General features: G+C 38.7%; 1 protein-coding gene across 1 annotated transcript in view; it reads right to left on the bottom strand.

Moving 5' to 3' along the window:
• The window catches only part of COL25A1 (collagen type XXV alpha 1 chain), a 298,659-nt gene that overhangs the window by 139,057 nt on the left and 136,884 nt on the right, over positions 1-22,718 (bottom strand). The window contains exons 3-4 of the mRNA XM_077177163.1: positions 8,657-8,701; positions 6,560-6,567 (exon numbers count right to left, since the gene is read on the bottom strand). Coding sequence (XP_077033278.1) covers positions 6,560-6,567; positions 8,657-8,701 — 53 coding nt within the window. The remainder of the gene's footprint in view (positions 1-6,559; positions 6,568-8,656; positions 8,702-22,718) is intronic.

Raw genomic sequence — 22,718 nt, 5'->3', positions numbered from 1 at the left:
AAAAAAAGTAAAACCTGAAATAGCTATCAGTGTTTCACTACCAAACCTGAAATTTATTGCAAAAGTTTTGTTGCCATACGCCTAAGAGTTACTTTGGGCAAATGCCAGAAATGAAAGGTGGTCTGTGAAGACACCTGTTGAGAAAGAAAAAAATTGCTCTGAAGTGGAAAATTTCTACAGGATCACCAAGCCAAATGCTCAGGGTAAGGTCAGGAATTGAGATAGCTGCTCCTTGAGCTTAGACATTTATATTTTTGAACAATTCTGAAAAAGAGGAGATCTGACCAGCTATTAGAATACAACAACTGTTGCAAAAATGCTTAATATTGCCACAGGCTATGTTTAATCACAGATGAAAAATGCACAATCTTTGCTCATTTCTTCTCTTTTGATTATTCCAATTCCATTTGTTTTATAGCAACTGAGTTGCCATTTTATCTGAGGTTGAAAAACTTGCACTTGCATGAGATTAATTTTATGTATATCCAGAGACATTGCTACTTATTACACATTTGCCTAGGAAGCCTCAATCTCTAACTGGAGACACAGAAGAAAACAAAATATGAAGCACCATCAAAGACAAAGCAACACAGCAGGATAAAAATAGTCTTTTACCAATTTCTCACAAGGGTGGTTTCCAATAGGCCCTACTAGACCTATTTCTTCAACTAAAATTCCCTTCACTGCTCTACCTGGAATTCTCTTTGCCTTTTGTGATATAGGAACAGAAAATGAGGTGAGGAAAAATGAGAGACGTAACAGCAACCTGAAATTCCTTACAGATCAGGATAACAGCTTTTCTTATGGTATACTGGTGAAAGCTTTTATGGGTGCAAAAATCAGAAGTGTGATGACAAAGACATTTTGTAATCTAGAAGGAATTATATCAGACTAAGGAATAATTGAAAATTTCTACCTGCTGTCCTAAGCTTTGCCCCTTTGTTATCTTGAGGCAAGTCTTTTGAGAGCTAGGAAAATTTAAAATTAATTGACAGGTGAAATTTCAAAGATCTACATTTCAGGTTTTATCAAGTGATGATATTTGACACTTACAGAAGAATAATCTCCAATTTAGACACTTTTTTTCCTTCAGGAGAGGAATCTGTCTATATTTCTTGTAGATGAAACAAGGATGTTAGAAGAAATGGGATGTAATCAAGGCACATGGTCACCTGGAGCAGTCATGACCCTCCATGGCTCCTGAAAGTTTTGTAAATGCATAGAGTGCTCTACAGACTGACTGTCATAGAGAAATGAAGAAGAAATTTCCACATTTCTCTGTTTATGGAGAAATGCTCTGTGGGTATTTCCATATTCTAAAACTTAATTCTGAAGAAGTGAAGCTTTACCACCACACACATGGCAACTTCCAGGATGGTTTGCTTGGATATTGAGCTTGATCTTGCCCAGCTTGGGAAAAATGGTAGGGAAAAAAATTCTGTTTGCTTCAATTTTTCAATGGAAAACAGTAAAAATCTGCTACCTATTCAACCTAGAAATGTACAAAACCCCACAGTTTATTTGGTCTCCTTACTGCATTCACAAGATCATTTTTTTTTAGTGGCTTGGTAATTTTGGGGTAGAGGGTTTGGTGTGGGTTTTCTTTAGGGGATGTGTGTGTGTGTGTGTACTTTTTTCCAAGTTCTAGCACTATTTACAAAGCAACATTGTCATACAAAATGCCTGAAAAAGCTGCCTGTCGTCTCATTCTCCAATGTTTGTGCACTCCTTTTCCTCTTTTATTTGAGTAGATGTGATGGGCTATTTTAATTTTAAACTCAAGCTGAAAGAGTCACAACTCTGAATTTGGTCACTGTCTGTTATACAGAACTTGTTATGAGGAAAAAAAAGGAGTTGTACCAGTGTACACTTCTTAGTATTACTAGTGCCTTAAATAATAACCAGTTAATTGTGGTTTTATAAACCCCTTAATAACTGTGTTACTCATTAGCAGTAAACCCCTTATTTTATTGATTTTTGATGCTGTATCTTCCTGGGAACTTGGATTTCTGACCACAATTCCTTTCACTGTTTTAACTATTCTGAAATAGCTTTAAGAACTAGAATGAACACATTCAAAGAAAATGTAAGCCTTGGAGAAAGCAGCCACTTGCTTTTGTGAGAGCAACACCAGGTTTAGGTTACATGTGGCAGATACACCTCACTATCCTCACAGACTATCCCATAAAATCCAATACAGATTTAAGCAAAAAGGCTTCTACAGGAGCTAAATAAGACTCTGGAGAAATAACTTAGAACACTAATAGCCTTCTAATAGACCTCTACAGGGCTGTAAAAGTACTCCTAAAGTACATGGCACTTGCAGTTACATATTTCCCATTCAAAACAGGAGGGTATGACAGTGACTGAAAAGATTGAAACATTCAGCCACACAACAACTTTCAGAAAGCGAAGCCAAATTTTATACCCAGTCATTTTCAAGCAGGAAGAAGCAGCACTCAGTGAAGTGCTAAGCACTACTGACAGCTCACATCACACATGAGGAGAAATGCATTCAGACTAAGTTTGCCCATAACAACACCATTAGACACAGCAATTTCAATACCGTGGCACTGAAGTACCTTCATTGTTTTCAGATCCCACAACAAATCTCTTCAAGAAAACAACTTCTACTCATCTAGACAGATCAATCACTCTAAGAGAAATTGGAATGTGAACTTGGAAACCTGATAATGGTTTTAGTACATCCAAGCAGGTTTCTTGATACTGATGATCAGTTCCTCACCAGCTGACTTCCAACTACTTGTAATTGTAAAGATGGACACTGGATGATGATCCATGGGTGACACCACTCTGGAATTCCAGAGTCTGTCCAGGTATAAGCATTGGAATAGATGGCATCAAATGAAGTGTTGTCAGCAGGTCAAGGGAGGTGATTTTCCCTCTCTGCTCCACTTTTGTGAGACCCCATCTGGACTACTGTGTCCACCTCTGGGGCCTACAGTGTCAGAAAACACATGGACCTATTGAAGCAAGTCCAGGGGACCACAGAGATGATGAAAGGGATGGAGCAGCTCTTCTACGTAGACAGGCTGAGAAAGTTGGGGTTGCTCAGAAAAGGCTCCAGAAAGATTTTACTGCAGCTTTCAATACTGAAAGGAGCCCTGAAAAAAGGTGTGGAGAAATATACTTTTTTTTACCAAGGTCTGTAGTGACAGAACAAGGTGTAATGACTTTAAACTAAAAGAAAGTTTATATTGGATATAAGAATAAACTTTTAAATTATGAAAGTGGTGGAATACTGGAACAGATTGTCCAGAGAAGCTATGGATGACTCACCCCTATAGGTGTTCTCAATCCCTCTAAGTGTTCAAGGCCAGGCTGGATGGGTTTGAGCAATCTGGTCTAGTGGAAGGTGTCCCTGCCCATGGCAGAGCGACTGGAGCGAAATGATCCAATAATTTCCTTTCTCACCCAAACCATTTTGAGAGTCTGTGATTCTACAAAATTCTCCTCTAATTGCATGTGATCGAGGCATACAATTTATATTTTACTAATGGAAACATTTTTAAAACACACTGAAAAATTACGTGTATTTTGTCTGAAAAACATAGGCAAATCAATCTGGGAGGGCCCTTTAAGATACACTATCAAGTACAATAAAAAAGATCATTACTATACTTCAACAGTCACTATGCTGTGCACATATATTATCACATTTCGTCACTTGGTTTCTAATACCCACATGACAGCAGGCATATACTTCTTTCAATGAATGGGACACTGCAAACAGTTTGCCTGACTACTCAAACAAAATGTATTATTAATAGATTTTAGAAAGATGCATTATTTCATATATATATATATATATATTTCAGGTAATAAATCCTAAAGATATGAATGAAACTGACAGAAAAATGAATTGTACCCATTATCAAAAATTACTCTGTGATAGTCACTGCAGCCAATTGCTAGGACCCCTGTCATAACACTTTACCTTGCTCAAAATGCATTGAACAACGCAGTCAAGTGAAACAGGAGAGAATTAAAAGAAAGGACTCAGAGGTTCCATAAGGACTCAGAGATTCCATATGGCAACACTACAGCTTTCTAATACAGAAAATTGAGATGCAGTATCTTAGCAAGTTTTTTAATTAATTAATTATGAATTTTGTATGCAAGAACAAAGAAACTCAATACAAAATATGTACAACATCAAACAATCAGTGCATCTCATTTATGCATTGTAAATAGTCTGGTTCTTTTTGGAAACTTGTCACAGGCTCTTTTGTTTTGTTTTTAAAGGGAAATCCTGCATTTTCCATACATCTGAGAAACAAACAAACAAAAAAAAAAAGGGTCCTTTTGACAGTAATAAAGAGAAACCAAAATATACCAACAGGATTTCAGAGTAACCATAAATTGCTATCATAATAATATGATGAGTTACCGGATAGCCATTTCGCCCTGGTGGACCCTGGTTGAATGAGATGAAATGGTATGACACATTAACAACACAGTCATGACATATGACATAACAAACATGCAGAGTACACTACCAGGAAAGTATAATTTGTGTATTGCTTGACTTTTTTGCATGTGATGATATTTCAAACCAAGAAATATGAGTTGGGTACGACACAGTGAAGAAACGAGGCTTTGGCAATGGAAATTATGTGTTTCAACTTATATAAACCCTCTGATTAAAAAGCTACTGGCTACTTCTGATGCCCAGTGAAATTCTGTTTTTTTTTTGAAGAGAATTATCCATGTAAACTGATGGGCAATATGTAGTTAATTAAAAAAAAAAAGGTTTAGTGCTTAGGCAATAACGTATTAGATTCCACTTTCCACTAGAACATAGATGGCAAAGAAGAAATCTGAGATTGCTGTAAAAGATCATAAAAATATTCAAAATCCCCAGCCTCTGACTGCTATTACATGTGCCACTCAGTAGTCATGTACAAGGAAAATAAACAGAGCAGCTGAGGCAGCCTTTGAAAGTACAACATACACCTAATTCTCCAGTTTAATGAGGGATATGCAAATATTAGATATTTTAAATGAAAACTACTACCACAGTCTCCCAGGTGAAAACAATACTTAAGTTCATAACAATTTCCCCTAGCCAGTGTCTATGCAAATATAAATTAATTAGGAAGGGAAACTACACTTTTTTATGCCTTGTAACAACCTAAACCATTGCTGCCTGTCAGCAAGATGAAGTTTGGTAGGTTTCAAGTATGAAACTTGGAATTTGAAGTCACTACATCTCAAAATTATTCCATTTTGGAACTTATTTCAGGTTTGTGCTAATATTGCCAAGATTACAACTTATTTTGGGGGGATTGTTTGCTTGTTTGGGTTTTTTTAATGTACCTATACTGAAACAGTGGGGAGCTAAAGTCAGAGACATTCTTAATGAGGCATATAGTGAACTCTTGCCACATTGCCTTGGTACAGGAAAATAGCTTGTATCATTATTTATATTTGCTCTTTGTGTTTCACAGGAGTACTGCAAAAGAAATCGGGGAAAACAGTGTTTCTTTCAAATAAACAGCACCTTTATGGTTTAAGCCTGGCTTTTCATTAATGGCTTGTTAAATGAATTTGTCACTATAAATTGCTGAGCATATGGTCAAAGTCTTAAAAAGGAAGTAATATCATGATTCAATATATGCATTTTACAGTAAAATCTTTAGGTCATAGCAGGAATTCAACACATTAATTAAATATTCTTAAACATGCATGTATCCTGGAATAGACAGATGATAGGGACTTGAAAATATTGTAGAAATATTACATCTATTAAGGAAAAAACATAGAAGCCTTCTAACTGTAAAAGAAATACTATTTTAACAGTCACATTCCTACATCCTATGATGCACATGGATGGCATGACAAATACAAAGGTTTGAGACACATATGTTTAGTCCTGTCCTTCAAGACAGACTTTTCACTTACTCTGGGAATATATAAAAAAGTAAACAAAAGACATCCAAAAAATCCCAAGCAAAACCAAAACAACCTCAAATCCTCAGAAGAGAGAAAGTGCTTTCTCACAGCAAGAATTAGCACAAGATTCAGTCGACTTACTAAATGGAATAGCACTATTTAATAATAATTTTACACAAGCATTTATTTGCTTCAGTAGCAATTACAGTGAAATGAGCTGGAAAGCCTCCATGCCTCTAAAGAACAGGGAGCTTGTACCCCAAAACTTTGTGATAAATGCAGAGGAAGTTACTACCCAGCAAAACTGGCCAGGTCTGGGCTTAAGATAGGATACTCACACATTTTTATACTTCAGTAAAATATCTGTTATGAAGTCACAGGCAAAATGAACATAACATACTTACATGGAGTTGTGAATCCAAATGGCAATCTGGAGCGCTGAACATAAAGCTTTATTGGTTTAGAGACTCTTTTCTTAACGAACTTTATGATTAAATTATTCAGCTCCAAGATACTGTGTGTGTATAAATATCAGAATTCCCTCTTGAGTATACATGATCATTTTATCACGCTGATAACTTAAAAGGATCTAACAGACTTCTGCCTGATTCTGGAAGAACCAATAATGTATCACTGTACTTACAGGAGGTCCTGTGGGGTGGGGGAGAGGGGGAAAAAGGGTAAAAAAAAGAGAAAAAAGAACACGTAAGCTTTCAAAGTTACTGAAGAAAGACACACACAGTCAAGCACAAGGCCTTGGGATTGTGAGTGAGCAGCACTGGTAATACAGGGCACACATTCTCCCACTTAAGTAATCTTGTGCTTTGGTAGTGCTCTGAAATTTGTAAATATGACTACTGTCTAAATGCATGCACTTACCTTAACAAATCTTCAATTACAGTCATGCAAGCTTATGAAAGTTGCTTCTCCATTTATTTCCATGCAATTTCATGCCAGTCCAAAAATACCAGCCATGGATACAATTAATGTTGTCAGGCTCCACATAAAGCACATGTAACCACACCACCAGTTTCAGCTAACCACACAGTGAGCACTGGATCAGAGCTTGGCTGCGGAATTGCACAAAGTACCCTTGGCATTTAACCTGGGCATCTTGTCAAGAATACATGTACCAGCATCTTCCAGACTTCCAACTTTGCCTGTGAGGAGAGGTTTCAGTGGCCACCTGACAGTGCGGAACTTTATTTTCATCACCTTCCTCTCTCAAGGCACACATATAAAATGCTCCCCATTAAAATGTCACACTTTGTGAAGTGATGTTTGCACATTTTTTCAATTATTTAGACCTCAAAGACTTTTGTGTAGCAGTTCTTGGAAACATTATCAAAGGGCCACAAATCAAATCTACTATTTCAGTCTTATATAAGGTGAGCAGCTGCAGCTCCCAAATCAATGGCATTTCATTAAGCTTTTATGCCTCTCTCTAATTTCTGAATAAAGTGAAGTGCAAAAGGAGTATAAAACAGCAGCAGCTGTACTTTGAGATTGCTTTTAATACTGACAGCCTTTTGGTTTTAACAATGCAACTTTTATTGTCCAGCAACTAAGGTAATTTCTTTATTCTGGCAAACATTCTTAAACAGCATTTTAAGGTGCAGGTCTGTTTTTAAATGAGAGATCCGTTTCCTTTATTAATAGTTTACCATGTGTTTATTTGAGATTTAAAATGAATCAATGAGCATCCCGCAAAGTAATTTCCAGGATCATTTGTAATTCAATCTCCAACCACAGAATTTCCCTCTGTGTCATAGCCTCTTTCTCTGAAGTAGGTACCAAGACAGCACTGAATGGAAACACGAAGGTGATTTGTATCAACTTTTGGCAAGGCTTGGTTTTAGTTTTGTGATTCAGGAAGATATGCAACTAGTTTTTAAGAGCCAGATAAATTATCATTTACATAAATAAGAAAGGCTACAGAAGATTTACAGAGATCAAGTTGGTTGGAAAGATCTTGTCTAATCTAGCTGGCAGATTAGACAAGACAGCCAAGGAGAATAGAAATGCTCATTTTCTACTGCATTGCCTCCAGAAAGTTCACCTTGATGAAAAACTCAATCCCACAAGGTAATTGATTCAATTCCTCTGAATGTCAACAGCAAGAGGTGCTCAGCATCTCATAACTTTGCCTCAAATGAAATTTCAGGCAACACACCAGCAGCAGGTTTCTATCAACAGCAACCTCCCTGGTACAGGGTAACGAACCAACAAATGTTTTTTCTTATTTCTGTTAGAACTTAACTGCTCATTTCTATAAAACAACTTCTCTCATACAGAGTAGTCTACTTATCACATTATGTCCCTGATTATCAACATTCTCGACACAAGAAATTTTATTTCCTTATAAAATTGTTCTCCTGCAGCCAAAGGGGCCTGATGTAACACTAACACAGTATTCCAACTACTGACTTATGTGGAGTTATTCTAACTTGTGCATGTGTGAGAACACCCCTGAAGGGTTTGACACTTACAGACCTGTTACCATAGGCACCGTGTTGAGCGTTATGAAGTGTGCCTGCAAATTAGGGGTGCCCAGGACCAGAGAAATATCTGGAAGGCCACCAGATACATGCCAAGGGTCACAACATTTTTACCAGAGAAGTTTCAGACTTCTTTTTCAGAACACACATGCAGTACAACTAAAAATCAAGGCATGCTGGGTATGCATCCTCACAAAAACAGACATCAAATGACAACAGATCTTATGAAATTAAAAACTTACCAGTCTCTCCTCTTCTTCCCCGCTTACCTCTTTTCCCTGGAGGACCTAAAAAGAAGATGGTGGATAGTAACTTTTCCCTTGAAATTACATGTAGAATATAATTTGTTTGGATGTAAGGGCATTAGACTGATCTACTACATGATGTTCAGAGACTTTGGCTAAGCAGGGGTAAAAGATAATCCAAACAAGATTTAGGAAGTTTGGAATAAATTGGCAGCTACGGTACTCACTACAGGCTCCCTGAAAAAAGGCTGGGAGAAACTTTAAAGGTCATCCTGTTCATCCCTCTTTTTCAAGGAAAAAGTTAACCACATCTAAATTTTTTTTTGCAACTTCCACAGGCTTTTTTTATCCCCCAATATATCACTGTTCTGATGAATGGAACATTTTTCTTTATGGCCAACTCGCTGCACTGAAGCCCATCAATTCTTGTGCTTTCCACCATGAACCCCATAGAAGAAATTGTTGCTTTTCTTCTCTCAAAAAAATCTTTGTATTCCTCAGAATTGCTGCACCCTTCCTTCAGTCATCCTAAACCAAATAGATTGTGGAACATTAAGTTTTATTAAATTATTCCTGTATTAGGCTAAAAGATTAGTATTTATTTGTAAGAGTAAATCCTCAGGAATTTGCTTTCAGCCTCTATCTGAAAACATGCAATAAATGAAGAAATCATCACTTGGCTTGCCATCCCCCAAACATTTTACAACAATGTATGTGTTGCCAGACCCAGTGTACGGTGCTTTGCCTCCAGGTTATATTTGCTTATTTATCAGACAACACAATGGCTTAGTCACTGCATGCTTTTTACCGAGAAGATTTTACTTCTCATTGTCCTTTTTCCACAAATACATAATATAACCTGCTTCTGCTGACACCTCTGAAATAAAAAAAAAAAAAAAAAAAAAAAAAAAAAAATTAAAAAAAGGAAAAATCCTTTTTGTCCTTCATTTCTGCCTTCAATATCTTTTTCCAAAAACTGCAGATCTCAGATGTCAGACTGCAGACACTTTCCCCCCTCTACTTGGTAACCCTGACATACTGTTCCTGAAGGTGCCAGGAAAGCACACTTGCACTTCTCCATGTACAGCTTGGAGGAGAAGCAGCAGCTGTGCTGGTGACACAAGTCCTGAAACTGGGCTGCTCTGAACAGAGAGCCACAGGTGGGACTCTCAGAGCTGCAGAAGAGAGGCGAGTGCACGGGTGGAATTCCAGAAGCAGCGAGGCGTGCAGGAGCACAAGTACCTCTGCTGGGGCTGGATCTCACCGTTTGTAATGGATATGAGATGCACAGGTGGCTTTGTGCAAATGGCCTGCTACTTTAAACTTTACAAAACATCTGAAGCATCATGCCATAGCTTTTAAATAGCTTTGAATTATATATTTGCAGCAGTCTGGCTTAGCAGACTAAGATGCTGAAAAGCAGCATTAGTGAAACAATTTCAAGACACATATGAAACAGCCTTAGTTCTTCAGGTGAATAAAATACTATTGCTTTCTTTAAAGAGGAAGAGGGGAGAAGAGAAGAAAAGAGAAAGGAGAAGGGAGGAAAAGAAGGAGGAGAAAGGAGGAGCGAGAAAATAGAAAAGTAGCTCTAGTCTTGAATGCAGAGAGGTTTACTCCTATCAGAGCATTATAAATTTGACTAAAATCCTTCTTGCCTGTTCCAATAATTACAGTAGTGGCATCATACAACAGAAGTTTAAGACAATATCATACAAGGCAAGAATAGCATGGGATATTCAGAATCAGTAGCATGAATATTTTGGCTTCATGAAAAACAGTAAAAGTGTCAATTTAAGTATGGGAGAATCTTGCAACTTCTTCCTGCAAGGGATACCTAGAGAAACTTCTTACACAGAGAATAGAATGTTACAGACACTGTAAGTTTCTATATTGCACCTCCTTTTTCCTCCCCCCACAAACACCAAAACTTCTCAGATTCCCCCTGCATGCACATAGCCCTGCAGAGGCCCTCTGTGGAGATTTCCTGGGTTGTACCCAAGCTCACAACACAGATGTAGAGCAACTTGGACTCAACACAAACATGGATGTGCAGGAGAAACTTAGAATGTTCTTCTCCAGGTAATGACACGTCATTGTGCATATAGCAATAATATTCTCCTAAACAGGGTGGTGCTATTTCTTTTTATTAAAATTCAACTGTGCTATAAGTGTGCACACACCCACAAACAAGTCTACTACCAGGTTTGCTTTTGAGAAAGGAACAGAACTTAGAAACTAAAAATTTTGGCTACACACCAGCAAAACACATTAAAGTCACTAAGAGAAAAACCTGAAGGTCACTTCAAGCTATGAATTTTAGGAAGGAATGAAATCTGTCCAGGAAACCAGAATTTCATAGAGCACTCTGTTGCTAGTTCAGCTGTATACAGGGACAGCAACAAACCAGCTCCAGTTCAGCTCTTTCCTTTGTCATCAAACGCTGATCCATTCTAAGATGTTATTCTAAGATTATTAGATTTAAATGTGTGAATCATCAGAAAAATTACTGTTACTATTATTATGTTTCCAAAGTAACCACACTGCTGAGGTTAGGAAACTTACCCTGGACTTAGACCAATATTAATGAAACCATCCTACTGCCCCTGACCATCAGACCAGCAGTATTTCTGGGCCACTGAGTGACAGGTATCTCTTCTCACATTAAAACTTTTTTGATCTGTGCACTATTCAAGTCTGTCAAGGTGGTGGCATTTGCAAAACTTTAATTTATTGTGAGACGAGAAATGGATCTTGAAACTTTTTTTGATTTTGATGATCATTTGAGAAAATAATTGTTGTATATTTATCTATTTACTTACTTTTTACCAATACAAACGAACTAATTTTAAACTGTTTACCACAGATGGTTTCAATTCACAGAAAACTAACTCTGAAATTTATGGTCATCGCTAGATGACCTACTGCTTCAGAAAGTACACAAGCTTTCATGTTTTCCTGAACAGGCTGCTTTCTCTAAATCTCAACTGCTAACACATCATCTGTAGCTGCAAGAGTTTCAAGCTATCAAAACCGTGGGCATTTTTCTATAAATACTAATTTTCCATCTGTCTATAATTTTATAACTTTGTACTAATTGGAGGATTTGATGGAGACTCATCACAGCAGAAGGAGAAGTGAATAAAGCTGTATTATGGACAATGTCAGCTTACATCAAGTCCACAGATTTTTACAACTTGCACAAAACACTCAACATGACATAACTACTCTGAACTTTCCTGCCTGGGGTAAAAAAAAGTCTTTTCGAGAGTATCAGAAATGTCTATGCTGAACTGAATTTACTCCAGATTACTTTAAGGGTATTTTGTCTTAAAATATATTTTCATATTAAAAATATAAGTATTAGGAAGAAAAATTGTAATTTGAATCTCAGTGGAGTGAGTTGGGTTAATAAACACTAATGATACTGAGCAATAAGTATAAATAAGCAAAAGCTTGTTTATAGTAGCCAACTTTGGCTAAACACTGTTTTTCCAGGATCACTACATTTACTTACCTGTAGGGAATTAGAATAAAAGGCCAGACCACGTGGTTTTCATTTTCACCCTAATTTAGTTGAATTATATCTGAAATTATATTATTCTATCTGAAAAAAATCTGAAATTATTTTATTCTTCTAAAATAATTTATGAAACTAATTCTTATCAACAGAAAATTTAGAAAGAATTTTTTCTATTAAATAAAAAAAAATAATGCCACTGCTATTCCATATTTATGATGAAAATTTTGGAATTGAAAGAAACTAAAAGCTAATTGAAACTAAAAGTCAATTATTTGTCTAAATTTATCTTCTCAAGCCAAACACTTTTTGAGTCAGCCACTCAAAAAGTAGCTTTTACCTATCACAAGACTCTGTCAAAAAACCAAAAAAAACCACAAATAAAAAAACCCTCCCACACTGCACAAAATGGACAAAACCACCCGTACTCTGTAAATTTATTGATATAACTACAGCAAAAAATTTCTACATTTCAGAAACAGCAGACAGAAAAAAAAATAAAACAACTGAAAACCCACCATATTTGGTGGGTGAAACATAGAGTTCCTCTATCAGCACCTACCAGGAACATCAAATGCTTGGCCATTTGGTCACCAGCTGATCTAGAATGTCAAGTTTCTCCTAATTTTGGAAAGAATTATAGTGGCATTATCAAATCAAAAGAAACATCTTTGGTTATTACAACCTCCAGAAGCTTACTTAAGCTCTTACTTGCATTGTAAGTAAGAGCTTGCACTGCAAGTAAGAGCTACACCAAACCAGCCTAAGAATAACACAAGAGTTCAGAGCCCTGTTCCCTCTTTTACTGATGCCCATCATTCATATGTGGTTCCACACACACACACAGCTACTGTTAAAGGTAACAAGTATTCCACGTGCACATGAGAAGAAGAATATTTTCCTGGCTATTTCAAAGGACATCCCACTTCAAATGAAGATCACAGCAACACCGGATTTTTGCCTGTCAAGTCAGAAAAATGAATTAATACAACTACATTGTCAGAATAAATCCTGAGCAACTTTGCTGAAAGTAGTAGAATTACTTCAGTATCGTCAGTCATGAAACTGTCAGCCATGCTGAAATCATCTGGATTAAAATATCCAGCAATCAGCTGAACTATACCAACCAAACCATCCTTTCTGACTCAACTCTAACACTGGTAAAATAACTGCTACTGGTTGCATTTCAAGCTCCATCACTCCAAGCTGTAAATGGATCCAACTCTTTCCTTTCTGCTTCCAAAGTACAACCCAGCTGTCATCATTTTATCCCACTTCACGTTTCTGCCTGTCAAAGTGACTCAGGAAGGAGCAGGGCACTGAAGGGAGCCAACCCCTCACTGCTCATTGGGAGAGAGTCTCCCCAGCAAACTGGCACCCCTGCCTCAGAGCTGTGGGAGCACCAGCTCTGCAGGTAGGGAGCAGAGCGGCAGCTGCTGAGCCTGACACCTCCCCCTGTGAAATACACATGCCACGAGCAGTGCGGTGGCTCCAGGTAACGCTGTCTGAGTGCCCCATCCTGCCAGCCTCCACCTGCCTGGATGGTCACCACCTCCAGCAAGCAGCACTGAAACATCTCAGTGGGCTGAGCACACACCCAGTGGATGTCTGTCTGGGCAACCTGAGATTCAACAGACACACCTGTGGTCCCTTCTCACACCATTGCCATCAATGGGAAGATTTCTATCTCCAAGGCTGAGCATTTTCATATAAACTCTGCATGCATCTATTCCAGGCTACTTTATCAGCCTTTTCTGCTCTCCCCTCTTTTCTCAGCTTTTTTAACTCATGTAAAACTTGGGACTCCTCTTTCCTCACACTCTGCATAACCACTCCACCTGACATGTCAGTCTTCTTTGTACCTCAGACTCTCTGTGACAGCCTGCCTGAACTTCCTACCTCATAAAATTACCTACCCCATTTGGAGTCCTGGCTGGATAAATAACATCCATTGTTTCACACACAGTACATCATCTATTTGGCTCAGCGTGAAGTATCACTGCATTGCACGGCTTGGATACATGTCAGAAACTACTATGCAACTTGGCAGAGGAAATGTCAAAACTGAGTCTGTCTGATCCTCACAGCAAAGCAATCTGACTGTCCTAAGTCAGATTTGTACCATTTCTGTACATGCTAAACACCACCTGATTAGAGACATCTAGCATAACATAATTTCACCAGTACCAGATGCCACTGAGGAAGAATCCCATTATCGTCACCTGCAAAACAGCCAGAACTGCCTGCCCACACACACACACACACACACACACACATATATATACATATATTTTCACAGAATCATAGAAAGGTTGGGCTTGAAAGGAACCTTATAGATCATCTGGTTTCAACATTACTGGCATGGGCAGGAATGCCACCCTCTAAATCAGGTGCTCAGGGCCCCATCCAACCTGGTCTTGAACACTGTAAGAGAAGTAGCATCTGCAGCTTCTCCGGGTAATCTGTTCCACCCAGAGTCTTCTCCAGGCTGGATAATCCCACTTTTCTCAGCCTGTCCTCTCAGGAGAGGGTTTCCAGCCCTCTGACCATCTTGGTGGCCTCTTCTGGACTCACCCCAAGAGATCCATATCCTTATGCTAAGGAGCTCTGTGCTGGCCACAGCATACTCTGCTGGCCTTGCTTCTCATGATGCAGCCCAGGATGCAGTTGGTTTTCTGGGCTGAGAGTGCACAGTGTTAGTTCATGTCCAGCTTGTCATCCACCCCAGAATCCCCAAGTCCTTCTCCACAGGGCTACTTTCAATGAGTTCTTCTCCCGGTCTCAGCTTATGTCTGGGATTGCCCTGGCCCAGGCACAGCATTCTGCCCTTGGACTTGTTGAACCCCATGTGGTTCTCATGGGCCCCCTTCTACAGCTTGTCCATGTCCCCCTGGATGGCATCCTGTCCTTCTGTTGTGTCTGCTGCACTGCTCAGTTCGTGTCATCTACAAACTCCCTGAGGGTGCTCTCCATCTTGCTCTCCATCTTGCTTAATATCTCTGTCATATCTCACTGACAGAGATATTTAAGAGCACCAGTTCCAAGAAGGAGCTGTGAGGGACACCACTTGTCACCAGCTGTTTTCCATCCCACCTGTAAATCCAAGGATGCTTTCCCTCTATAACAGCTACAGTCAATGTTTCACAGTAATCCTGGGTTTTGAGCACTCCCTAAACACCACACAACTTCCACTTCTCTCTCCCTCCAGCTGCACTCCTCACAGCTACAGTTTTCTGGCATGAATGTATTACACCTGTTTGGTTTTTTTCAGATTCAGGCTCTGGAGTGTCTGAACTCATGATTTCCCTGCCAACCCCTCAGATGATTCTTTGGGTTGAAGCTGCCTGGAAACTTTGTGAATGCTTCTGGTACTGCTCCTTGGGGCTAGATGCTTGAGTTTTAATGGATATTCCCCTTTAGATGCTCTGCTGGCTACCAGTTCCCATCCCAACGTGAAGCCTGATTTCATTAAACACTACATAAAATATCAGGTGCATGTACCCTCTCTTAAAGCCATATTATAAGGCGGGTTATCTGCTTTATACAGATACCACACGTGACCTTATTAACACAGGTAAGAGGTGTGAGAGCAAGTACAGATCCTCCCCCTACCATTTTTTCTCTGCATTTTTATGTTATTGTGATTTTCATGTTCTATAGGGACAGCAAAAGTGGAGCCACTGGTTTCCCTAACAGAGTTACAGCATATTTTGCATTTAACTTTATCCTTAGGTATGCCAACACTTTGGCCATGTCCTTGGCCACCTCTGTAGTTTTAGGAATGCCTTCACTGACCTAATCATACATACATCAAAACTTTCTGAATCACAGAAGTCTCACAGTGTGTTACAGTCACAAAATTCAATCACAATGACATTTTCTCTCTTTCTTTTTTGTTCAATAGTAGAAGGAGTGGGGTAAGAAACACTGCTGCTTTCATAAGCTTATTTTAGGAAGAATTAACAATGCAGAAAGAATAGGTTCTTGAACTTTGCATTTTTTACAGGTTACTGCATCACCACAGAGCTGTGGCAGAACACAAGTAACTAATGATAATTAAAATACTGTCAGAAGTGAAGATTCCCATTTATAAGGCAACCAATGAAATTATGCATGTCAGATCCCAGCAATTGTGTCCAGATATAATTATGATCTATTTTGCCTAAGTAGTCTGAAATAGATCCCAGTAGTAGCCTGAGCTGGAACAGTTTGATGGTTCAGACTAAATTTTATTGGTGAGGCTGTTAAACTATTTTAATGAACATGTAACACTCCAAGCACACATGGTCATCTTGCAAACACAGAAATAGCTGCTATCACCTGGCTGACAAATATTGCTGAGGGACAGCTGAACCGTGTAGGGATAGCTATTCTATACTAGCAAGGCATGACAGTATTATCATTTCAACTGGCCATTCCATTGTATTATTATCATGCCATATCAATAGTTGGCCCTATGATGCAAAAAGCATATGTCATATTGAGAAAAACTATTTAAGCTTCATTTAAATTTTTCAGATAATAACATGGATGAAGTAAGAAATCAGGTGTCAGAATTAAATTATTCTTCAGCCTCAACAGAATTTGAATTAACTTTAGAAAGAAATTCAGACGCTTTTTGAAGACACACAGCCAGCCAGATGGTAAAGTAACTACACGGTATGAATGCAGTCATATAAAAGCAAAATCCTCAGAATGAGAAGTCTTTAAAAGCTAATCTTCCATCCACCTTTCAGGAAGTCACGTTATATCTCAGTGTCAAAGTTCTGCCATCAGGAAAATAACTAGAACAAATAATAACAAATAATTAGAACAAAACAATGATGCAAAGTATATTATCCTTCTCAAATGCAATGCTTTGGAAGCAATAGGGCTCAAGTAGAGAGTCAAATTATTATCCCCAAGTCATTCTTTCCCTTCTATTTCCAGAGTAACACCAGCTGCAGGTAAGGACAGAGAAGGACTGCAGCATTCCAGGTCATGTAGCTGTGAAATGAGGACTTCTCCATGGTAGTCAGTACGTCCCTCAACCCCAGTGAACGGCACATACCTTTCCATGCAGTAGCAGGGAGCAGCCATCCATCCTGGCTGTGGCTTCAATGCTACTTGTGTGTCTGAGTGATTTTTCATCTAAGCCTTTCATGGCCTTGCAAGTGCATGGGAGACTTTGGTCATTCCCTTCTCTGAAGGCACATTCTAACCTGAGGAAATCCATGGCCTCAAAGCTTCCCCAACCAACTAAATGTGCACATCTCTTCTCTCCTCATGGAAAAAGAACACCTCTCCCACATCCAGCAGTATGGTCATAGGCTTAGATGTGTGGACCACACAAGACCTGAAGCCCCCACACCATGGTAGACTTAAAAAGGCTTTTCCTATTTCCTCACAAGTCTTACACAAATTTATTCCTTCTGCTGTAACTTCCCACCACATTCCTCATGTCCTTTTCCCTTCACATTTCATCCATCTGATTTTGTTTGCTTGTTTTGCTCTTTTTTTTGCATTCTTTGTCCTTGCTGGCCATGTGGATCTCAGCTGCCAGGCCCAGTACAGCAGCAAGCTAGGTGCAGCAGCTGGACAAAAGTGCTGCTTAAGCACCCACACCAGGATTAGAAACACTCTTGGTACTCTTGGTAGATGAAACACAGGCTGCTAGTTTTGCTTTGGAACAGTTGGGATAGCTCACCTCAGTGCAAAAATGGGATATGTTTAGCATATGAAAAGAATGATTTTTCCAAGGCTTCTAACTTTGTGGAAGTTGAGTTGCCATCTTTTAACCACACATGGCAACAGAAGAAGGTCACACAGACCTGATATCAGCCAAGGTTAAATCCCAGTCTTTCACTCCAAATTACAGCTATGTGAGACTTAATTGACAAAGAAGAGGTAAAGCCAGAATATGTTTCCTTTAGCTTTCATTCTTAAACATCTGGTCCTGCTTGCAAAGAAAAAACAACAGACTGCAGTTGCTTTTTGGCAAAAAAGTAAGCCACTGAAAACCCAGTCTCACAACGACAGGGAAGAGGCAATGCTAGCAACATGTCAGGTCCTCACAACCCTAATCACAATTGCTGATGTTATTTTCACTGGCAGTAATGAGAATAAAATTATCTAAGCATCACAATTCAGATTACTCTGAATGCTCACCATAGAACAGGAGTTTTCAACAAGTACAGATTTTAATTAATAAAAGTGCTTTGAAGCGACTAAGGTCTCTTTCAGTTTTAGTGCATTTGTAAAACTCAGGATATTTTATATGTATTCTGATTTTTCTTCTCAGCTTCTCAGCTCAAGAGCACACCTAAAATCCAAAGTATTACCACAAACAAGTAAAATTCCCATCACATAATTTGCCATATTAGTTTCATATTATTCTAAAAAGTTTCTCCTGCAAAGTCACTAAGTAACCTTTCCAGGTTTTTTAAAAATGAAGAACAACAACATCAACACTGTATTCAGTTAAAACTGTACAACACAAATGAAACCAATTTTTAGCATCCTGGACTATCTCCACTTGCAATGTGGAGTCCAGGTGTCTCCTCTTACTGCAGATTTGATCCGCATGCTTAACTTTTAAGCCATGATTGACAAGAGTTCGTGATTATGATGACAGATTAAAGTGTTCATTGAATTCAGAGGGTTTTTATTTCAGTTGTGACAGTAGTGTACTGGGAGACAATGAAACACAATATCACAGGATTAAAGGCAGCACATAACTAGCCAGGCACTGGTACTGCAATCATCTTGGTCTCACACACATGCTGATCACCCATTTAAACATAAAACCCTATCCTGAGCACTGCATATTCCTTTCAAAGTCTTACTCACGTGCCTCCTCCCGTTTCTAACATAATAAATATATCATCTGACGAGGAGCTTAGTGACAGCTGCACAAGTTAGTTCTAATTACAAAAAATAATAAGTGGTTTTAAAAGGTTCAATAAGTCTCTATTGCATAACAGCAGCAAAGCAGCACAATTACTGCTTACAAGCAAAAGTAAAGACATAAATAAAAATTGTGATAGGATTGCCTTACTCCTAAGCTACAAATGTCAGTTTCTCCTGTATAATCTAAAAAAATTCCCTTTTTTGATGCACCATTCACCTATGGAAAGGGAAAATAACAAACTGCAGACAAATGCTTCCAAATATTTTGCCTGAATTAACACAGGAGGTACACAATTGAAAAAGACGAAAAATTATAAAGAGGAAGCAATATATTTACTTTGGTCTACATCTTACAGCTGCCTGTGAACTTTAGCAGTGATACGGGCTTTGGTTTCCAAGGAGATTATTCAACCTGACAGACACCAGTATAATATTTTTATTATCCTGGGCTACATCCTGCTTCTTAGTCTTGATTATTTCCAATAGCAAACTTACCCCCAAAAAAACCTTCTGAGAAAGGGCAATATCCCAAGCTTTAAACACTCTCATGAGACAGCATTCATGAAATATAGCAGCTTGTCTTTCATCCACTGGACATTACTTCAGGTTGAGATGTGAGTGCAGTGCATAATGACAATAAAAGAAGACTCCAGCAGATGCCAAAACAACCAGAACTTGGATTATTCTTGCTGTGCAGGTCTCTTTCATAATTTAAGAGAATAACCAAGGGAAGTTGTACTACGTCCGGCTCAGAGTAAAGATTAAAGAATTAATGCATAAAAGTCTTTCATACCACTGCAGTGACTTATTTCATTACATTCTTCCAATGGTTTTTAAGTTTCAAAGATGTTCTGATACAAATGTAAATCTTAGTACACATCCCACATATGGAGAACTTGCAGAAAGGAGCACAAGAGAATGGATGCTCTCAGCTGCTTCTCTGTGACCAGCTGTATCTACGGTAGCTTGGAAACCATCCAATGCTGTAACTTTGTCAGCCAACTGTAACCCCATGTTGAACTTAAAGAACTTAATCCACTCTATTATTGCCTTTTCACAGGTGGAACCTGTGCCCTTTCTTTTACCAAGATCCTTCCCGTGACATAATAAGAAACACCAAAAATCGAATGACTGTCCATATTAATTTATATTGCTCATCCTTTACCCATACAAAGAAAATGAACTAGCAGCAGAAATAAGCAAAAAAATTCCCTCTCAAGCAAAGCAAATGGAGTTGAGCTATCATTTTAGACTGCCAGACACACAAATATACACTCAGAGTCTAGCACACACACAGAGGAGCTTTCTACTTTATAGGCAATTCCAGAGGGCCTTATCAGCTTTGACTGAGGCAAATCTTCCCCTGAAGCTGTGGGGCTTTTACTTGGACAAGTGCTGAATTTGAAAGAAGCATCTTGAGATTTGGCAGAGTTTCAAGCAAAAAGTATGTCATGGATATTCTTCATAATATATTGAAAAACTAACTGTCCTCTAACATGTAATAGTTTACATATGCTGCTCTGCAAATAAGATGATAAATAACACACCAGTTACACATAACTCACTATTTATGCAGGAAGATTAGGTGCAAAATTTACTCACAGTATTTTCAGAAAGTAAAAGAAAGACATTAACAAAGTTTTTACGTACCTACTACTAGCATGGAGTAACAGTTGGAACTGAAGCCAATAAAGTTAATCAAATTATAGATAGCAGCATACTTTTCTAAATTGCATCCATGCATCAGTGGGGATGAGCATAAGCCAGTTGGAAACATCTCTCACTGTAAAACGGGGCAATCTGCTCTTGGTCTTCTATCTACAAAACACAACTGCAGCTTTCCACCAGCAGCTAGTTGCAGTAACATTGGGAGTGAAATGACAATAACACATAAAAAGCTTGGAAACAATGAGATCATGGCTTTTTACCTACAAGTCAAGCTGCAACAAGTCTGACATGTGCAAAACTATTGAAAATCTGGCTCTCAGCATCACAACTGAACCTTCAGGGAGATGACCATAATGGAAGGCTGGTCCTTGTACAGATGTTTGAGCAAGAGTTACAGTCTTAACCTGCCCAGATGTGACATATGCAATGTGTCACAAAACTTTTTACAAACATCTTTCTTAGTGAAACTGGACAGCATGACTTAACACAGCCTTAAAAGAAGGGGATGTTGAAAAGCACTAGGCTCTCTGCATTACATCTTAAATGCTGTCCAGAGTTAATAAATTTATATGGTGCTGTACCTAAACGTCCTGAGAGTAGAACTTAGAAGTTAAACATTAGCACTTTGCTATGACCAAGTGTTGCATTTTACTAGAGGCAGGAAAATGCTATATTCATCATATAATGGGAAGTTGTACTTGTAACCCCTGTCAAGGTTAAGCAGTAATCAAAGAATCTTCTTTTCAAAGTTTAAGCTTTAGGACTGAGTCGGGAAGTGAGTCATCCTCATACCCCCTTACAGGCACAGCTATGTCCTAGCAAAGGCCACAGACCTGCTAAAAGTGTCCAGTCTTCCTCTTGGGAAAACATCTGAGCAGAGCTCTCAGGCAGGGAAAGAAAAAATAGGCTGCAGTTTTACTTAGATCCCAGAATCAGTGACATGAACTCATATGTTCCTGAACAAAACACCAACTTGGCAATGATGTTTGGAACATGTTATAGTTTGCATATAAACCTACTTGGCAAGCCAGACAGCAATTTGAATAATTTCTCTTGGATAAAGAGACAGACTAACTCCTCGATGCCACTCACGAGCAAGCATGCTAGGGGGTCTGGCAATATTTCTCAGACGTTACTACAAGGTCATGACCATCTGCTGAATATCAAAGCCCAAACATCAGTGCCGAATTGAGACTAAAATATCTACCCTAGTTAAAGTGATAGTGAATGCAATCAGCAAAAGCCTACCCATGTGAAAAGGCACTGGGAAGCCACCTGTTTGCTGTGGCCTTTCAAATACAGCCACAAAGCAGACAGTGCCACAGTGCACAAGCACACACACACACGGCAAAGGAAGCAAGGTTTGGCAGAGCCAGGGGAGGCAGCCCCTTCCTGTGGTCCACACAATAAAATCCCCCACAAATTTAATGATTAGTGAATATGAGTCTCTAGTCCAAACAAGCTTAATTGAATTAGATGACAGACAGACTCAAAAACTCTCATGAGAAATCTTAAAGGCAACAAATGTATGAACAATTTAAAGGCAGACCTTTAACTATTCATCTATCCTTTTGAAAGATTGTATTAACTGCATTAGTTCCTGTGGAAAAGAACATCCACTCAGCTACTGGTGTGATATCAGACAAGTACCATTAAAATTGCTTTTGGATGAGGAGAGATGAGAAGACAGAAGTCTGAAACAGGGTCACTCAGAAGCTCAATCAGAGTTCAATAGGGGTGGCCTATTATTCTAAAGCTCTTGAAACTCTTGCTGAATTCCCCACAAAGAGTACTTTGACACCCAGATACTGAGTCTGGGTGTTTAATAGGCTGTTACCTATTAAAATCAAGCATTTGGTCAGGGAAGGTAGGAGGGAGAGAAGCTTTATGCCTTTTGGGATCCCATTATCACAATAGCCAATGAAACAGATTGTTTCTTCACTTATGGAACAATCAGTAAATGCAACTAGCACTCTATGATCA

Source organism: Agelaius phoeniceus, chromosome 4 (genome assembly GCF_051311805.1).
Source record: "Agelaius phoeniceus isolate bAgePho1 chromosome 4, bAgePho1.hap1, whole genome shotgun sequence".
NCBI lineage: Eukaryota > Metazoa > Chordata > Aves > Passeriformes > Icteridae > Agelaius > Agelaius phoeniceus.
Note: the sequence above shows the minus strand (reverse complement) of the source record. Positions and strands in the feature narration are given on the sequence as shown.